General features: G+C 39.6%; 1 protein-coding gene across 1 annotated transcript; it reads left to right on the top strand.

The window, feature by feature from the left end:
• Positions 1–685: 685 nt before the first annotated feature.
• Positions 686–5,861, top strand: polr2h (info polymerase (RNA) II (DNA directed) polypeptide H). The gene is made up of 6 exons (XM_034583368.1): positions 686–1,172; positions 1,914–2,005; positions 4,122–4,205; positions 4,616–4,709; positions 4,878–4,961; positions 5,444–5,861. Exons 2-6 carry the CDS (start codon positions 1,933–1,935, stop codon positions 5,559–5,561), a joined length of 453 nt encoding a protein of 150 aa, XP_034439259.1. The 5' UTR covers positions 686–1,172; positions 1,914–1,932; the 3' UTR covers positions 5,562–5,861.
• The last annotated feature ends 556 nt before the right edge of the window (positions 5,862–6,417 follow it).

The raw sequence follows: 6,417 nt of genomic DNA, 5'->3' as shown, positions 1-6,417 counted from the left end.
CTGATGATACATTAATAACAGCTTCTCACCATCATCATTTCAGACAGAGGAGTAAAGTCATAGCAAATTTGAGTCTTTTTATGTAACTCATTGAAGAGAAAGCAGTGTTCCAGTTTCATTAAGCATCATGTTCCACTGACATCACTGCCAAGTCCTACCACATTCGTGTAGGACCAGGTTGTTGTACATCGTTTTGACAACAGCTCAACTCTTACATTACACAGAAAGACACACATTCCCGTTGGCATCAGAAACTGATTACATCACCCAGATATAAACGAGCATGTTTGACAATACAAGTGGAGAAAACAGATCAATTATTCTTGGTGCTCAGAAGAATCACACGCTGATAAACATTCATACACCACGTATACATCTCAGGGAATAAGTCACAAACAGCGGTAGTTGCCCCCAAACAGACAACTGCCAACAGACAGCTGCCTCATATCGTGGCAACTGCCTTCACAAATCAGTGGCAGTTTCTGCTGCCACCGGAAGTGCCTCTCCGAGCTGCCACGATTTGAGCTCGCTGTCTCTCAGTGTTGGCCGCTAGCCTTTAGCTAGCAACCGTACACAAACAGGACGCGAGGACACCTAGCAACCAAATGAGCGGGGCAATGGCTGCCGGAAAGTGGAGGCGAGTGTCGTAAATGACGACAACGCCGCCCACCCCTTATCGTTTGGTCCCACCTTCTATACAGACTATGGGTCCCACGTGTTTCTCCGATAAACCAACAAGATAGAGTTGTGATATTTGTATAAAAGTCACACGGGCCTTCAGGTAAATTGTCCCCTCATTATTTATTGGCTTAGTACAAACGTAACGATTTGTTTCCAGCGCTCAGCAATGAAATCGACATAGCGATGGTAAAAATAACATTTACCATGTTCACTAAATTGCTTGTGTTCTGTTTTATATGACCACAATTCACCACATAACCAATTCAATCATATAATCAACAATAGTCACAGAAGCGTCATATTGACCCGGAAGCAGTTTACACGTCACAGGTCGCGCACATTGTTCCTGCGCGGCACGGCGCGGTTCACGTTGTAATGAATGAAAATCAAGTCCAATAAGTTTTCCAGCATCGCAACAACAGAGAGCAATCGACTGACTGTGACGAGTCGGTGTGTGTGAAGCGTAAAACCAGAGCTGCGTCTTTTTCCAGGTAAGTTTCAGGAAGTGTGGGGGACAACATGCTAAAGCTAACAGCTAGCCTGAGCTGCAGACACCTCCTTATAATAAAGTCTAAGAATCAGAAGCAGTAACTTTGTGTGATTGGCGCAGCGTGTGTTTGTTTGTGTTGTCCGTCATTTATTTATGTGTTTATGCTCGTGTTGTTCCTCAGTGGGAGTGAACAGCCTCTGTTCTAAAGTAGCTTCATCTCATTCAGTTCTTTGGTTTATATACACATGTTTTCTAGTGTTAGTAAATGATCAGGGTCTGGTCTAGGAGATCACTGTCAACTGTCCAATGTATTGTGGACGATTTAAATCATTAGTAGAAGTCATATTTGCTATAGTGTTTGACTGTTCCGACAAATGCATTTTATAGAGTGGCTTATAGATATTCAAGTGCTAAGTCCATAAATCGTTTTATTTTGGTAATAATTGTGTATCTGTGTAGCATGAAAGGATCTTCCTTTTGTATGTTAATCATAGCACTATAATGACACTATATTCATTTTGCCGTTATAGATGTTTATAGTTTTTTTTAAATGACAGACGTAATGAAAGCTGCAGATTTCTTATTAATCTTTGTAAAATCATAAAGTCTCCATCACAAGATGAAATAGTAGCACTTTTCATTGAAGGCAAATGTATCCGAGGCATGTCATGATCTTGTTTACTTTTTTATTGTCCCATCAAAAATGACATAATTGTATATTTTTTTCTGTTTTCTTTCCCAGTTCATAGACTGTAACAGAGATGGCTGGAATTCTGTTTGAGGACATCTTTGATGTAAAAGACATCGACCCAGATGGCAAGAAGTTTGACAGAGGTGTGTATGAAATGTGTGTATATAAACAAGTTTGAAGAAGCTGTGTTTACAGGACTGTCTCAGAAAATTAGAATATTGTGATAAAGTTCTTTATTTTCTGTAATGCAATTTAAAAAAACAAAAATGTCATGCATTCTGGATTCATTACAAATCAACTGAAATATTGCAAGCCTTTTATTCTTTTAATATTGCTGATTATGGCTTACAGCTTAAGAAAACTCAAATATCCTATCTCTAAATATTAGAATATCATGAAAAAGTATACTAGTAGGGTATTCAACTAATCACTTGAATCGTCTAATTAACTCGAAACACCTGCAAGGGTTTCCTGAGCCTTGAAAAACACTCAGCTTGGTTCAGTAAACTAAATCACAAGTATGGGGAAGACTGCTGATCTGACTGCTGTCCAGAGGACCATCATTGACACCCTCCATCAGGAGGGTAAGACACAAAAAGAAATTTCTCAAAGAGCAAGCTGTTCACAGAGTGCAGTTTCAAAGCACATCCACAAAAAGTCTGTTGGAAGGGGGAAATGTGGCAGGAAACGCTGCACAACCAAGAGAGATGACCGCAGCCTTAACAGCATTGTGAAGAAGGGTCGCTTCCAGAATTTGGGGGAGCTTCAAAGACAGTGGACTGAAGCTGGAGTCCAGGTATCAAAAGCCACTGTTCACAGACGTGTCCGGGAAATGGGCTACAATAGCCGTATTCCCATGGTCAAGCCACTTCTGAACTCAAGACAACGGAAGAAGCGTCTGACTTGGGCTATGGAAAAGAAGCACTGGACAGTTGCAGAGTGGTCCAAAGTCCTCTTTTCAGACGAAAGCAAGTGTTGTATTTCATTTGGAAGTCAAGGCGCCAGAGTCTGGAGAAAGGCTGGAGAGGAGCAAAATCCAAGTTGCTTGAAATCCAGTGTGAAGTTCCCACAGTCAGTGATGGTTTGGGGAGCCATGTCAGCTGCTGGTGTTGGTCCACTGTGTTTCATCAAGTCCAGAGTAAATGCAGCTGTGTACCAAGAGATTTTAGAGCACTACATGCTTCCGTCTGCTGAAAAGCTCTATGGAGATGAGGATTTCATTTTCCAGCATGATCTGGCACCTGCCCACAGTGCCAAAACCACCAGTAACTGGTGTACTGACCATGGCATTACTGTCCTCGATTGGCCTGCCAATTCCCCTGACCTGAACCCCATAGAGAATTTGTGGGGTATTATGAAGAAGAAGCTGAAAGACACCAGACCCAACAATGCAAATGAGCTAAAGGCCGCTATTGAAGCATCCTGGGCATCCATAAACCCTAAGCAATGCCACAGGCTGATTGCCTCCATGCCACGCCGCATTGATGCAGTAATCCGTGCAAAAGGATTCCCAACCAAGTACTGAGTGCATTAATGGACATTTTCAAATGTTTGATTTTGTTTTGCTGTTATAAATCTTTTTTTTACTTGGTCTGAGGAAATATTCTAATTTTTTGAGATAGGATTTTTGAGTTTTCTTAAGCTGTAAGCCATAATCAGCAATATTAAAAGAATAAAAGGCTTGCAATATTTCAGTTGATTTGTAATGAATCCAGAATGCATGACATTTTTGTTTTTTTAATTACATTACAGAAAATAAAGAACTTTATCACAATATTCTAATTTTCTGAGACAGTCCTGTATATGTGAAAGCCAACGTCCAAGTGCTTGTATGCTGTAATAGTCTCTGGTCTTTAGTAATGTATTTCTGAAGATGATGAATTAATCGTGGACACGTCTCTTAAGAAAAATCTACAAAATCATGAAGTCTAGCACCTATCAAGCTAAAAACCCCAATTCTTTATTGTCAATGCAAATACAAACAGAGATAAAACGGGAGTGAATACTGACTTTAATCAGGTTCTAAAGACACAATTCCAAATTCATACTGATATTGTTTACTCCTTCATTTATGCAGCCTCAGTTTTTTACATTTGAATCGTTCGCTGTGGATCATGCTTCTTTCTTTAGTTATGTTCATGTATTTCCCATTCATAAAGTATTCACTTTTATTCAGTTTCAGATATTATAGTGTGGTGTCCTTCAATCTAAAATGTCTTATGAGATAATCTCTGCCGTGGTTGTTTCTATTTTCTACAGTGTCTCGTCTTCATTGTGAAAGTGAATCTTTCAAGATGGACCTCATCTTGGATGTGAACATTCAGATCTATCCTGTTGATCTTGGTAAGAAGGAAAACGTTTGTTCTTTGTTAAGTTGACGTCCAGGACTTGAAGCCATTAAAAAGTTCATTTTGTGGATATAATGTAAAACTATCCTGTTTACACTGTATGGCCACAACAAACTTTTTACAAACTTTTCAAAGTAAAGCCAGATGGTTGGTCACATTAACCTTTTGGTTATATTCGCTGGATCCCACAACAGTTGATTTTTGTTTGTAAGCTCTGGCTTTCCTTCAAGAAAGCTGTGCAATATTCCTCTTCCAACCAAAGTAAACTAATAAAACCTATAGCTATGAGAGAACCATTAAATAAGGGAACAAATAATAATAAATGACAAACTCACCACACACCCAAAGTGTCCAAGTGCACAATGATATGATAGTAACCCAGTCATTTGTTTCCATTTCATTAAGGTGATAAGTTCCGACTGGTTATTGCCAGTACGTTATATGAAGATGGAACCCCAGATGATGGAGAGTATAATCCTCAGGATGACCGGCCGTCCAGGTACGACACCTGCTTCTCATATATTGGTGCCGTCACATGTTTTGTGAAAACTTTATTTTACATGATCCAATAACATTTGTCCTTGTGTTCTAAGTGTATCACTCCCCTGATGTATGCAGGTTTTGTTGGCTGATTTATAATTAAGCTTTCTCTTGTTTAAATTTGCAGAGCGGACCAGTTTGATTATGTGATGTACGGGAAGGTTTACAAGATCGAAGGCGACGAGACTTCGACAGAAGCAGCAACACGCCTGTGAGTGATACTATACTGTTTATAGGGTAGCCAAAAACACCATTAGTATAATTACACATAACAATTAGCAGTGACTGACTAATGAATTTAGCATTTATGTGATTAGGTATCTGTCATTTTTATTTATTATTTTTATGTGAAGTGTTACTTGCCCTTATTTGATATCAAGCAGCTTTGCACCCTCTACATGGTGATGTGCATATATATAACTACAGTAACATGTTCATTTTATTACTGTAACTACACTAAAATACCATAAATTTAAGATTCATAACTTTAAAAATTGCCTTTTCAGTTTCCATTTTCATATGCTGTTTATTCTTTTCCTAAAGAAAGATATACAGGTGTTGTATAAGCAATTATTACCCTATTTGTTGACTAGTAATGGAAGGTTAAGGGCAATGTATGCACATGTAACCCTTTGGGATAATGACATTTGTCGTATCTGTCATTTGAATCCATGGACATGCTCCTTCTTTCAGATCGGCCTATGTGTCGTACGGTGGCCTCCTCATGAGGCTGCAGGGAGATGCCAACAACCTTCACGGCTTCGAGGTGGACGCCAGGGTTTACCTGCTCATGAAGAAACTGGCCTTCTAAACCCCAACTCTGCTCACCCACCTAACCCCTGGTCCTCCGACAACCTGTCAGTCTGAGCTGCAGACTGAAAACATTCATATTCCTGAGTCTGAAGCACACGGTCGTCTCCGAGAGGAGCTCGCTGACAGAACACGTGGCGGCTGTAGAGAAAATATTTCATTTTTTTATTCTCATAGATAAGAAATGTTTTTTCCAAGGAGATGGACGTCAGACTAAAGACTGTGACACTTAAAAAGTACTGCAACCTCCATCTGCTGGCAACATGTAAATAAAGATTTCTTTTATACAAAGTGATTCTTACGATCAGTCTCTGGGTCTTGCTGGCTTACTGTCACACTGTCATGACTTACTAGGATACTTGAACTAACTTGAACATCAAATATACAGTGTTCTGAACATAAGTGGTAAAAGGTCTCTTTTTATACAACACTTTTCTGGTCTCAGCCACTCAAAACACTTTAAAGTACAAGTTGATACAGCACTTGTATATGTTGGGCTTTTTCTATCACACTGTCTGAGCAGCACAGCCGTCAGGGCCAAGTTACAGTTCTGTGTCTCACCCAAGGACACTTTAGAATGCAGACTTGAGGAGCTGGGGATTGAACCACTGACCTTGTGGTTAGTGGATGACCCGCTTTACCTTCTGAGCCAGAGCCAATTAATGTAATACTTTGACATTTATAGTAAATACAGTTCTGATAAGCACGACAGCCAGAAAAGCTTTATGAAGTTAGAAGCTAATTATTTTATATTGTGCAACATATGCAGTAGTTTTTTGTTGTTTTTCTAAGTCAGTTCCACAGACTGTGTACAGTTTATGGTTCACTCACTGCAGGTGTTCAACCTATACTCCAGT

Source organism: Hippoglossus hippoglossus, chromosome 4, assembly GCF_009819705.1.
Source record: "Hippoglossus hippoglossus isolate fHipHip1 chromosome 4, fHipHip1.pri, whole genome shotgun sequence".
Classification (NCBI taxonomy): Eukaryota; Metazoa; Chordata; class Actinopteri; order Pleuronectiformes; family Pleuronectidae; genus Hippoglossus; species Hippoglossus hippoglossus.
The sequence above is the reverse complement of the archived record's forward strand: the minus strand, read 5'-3'. Positions and strand labels throughout refer to the sequence as shown.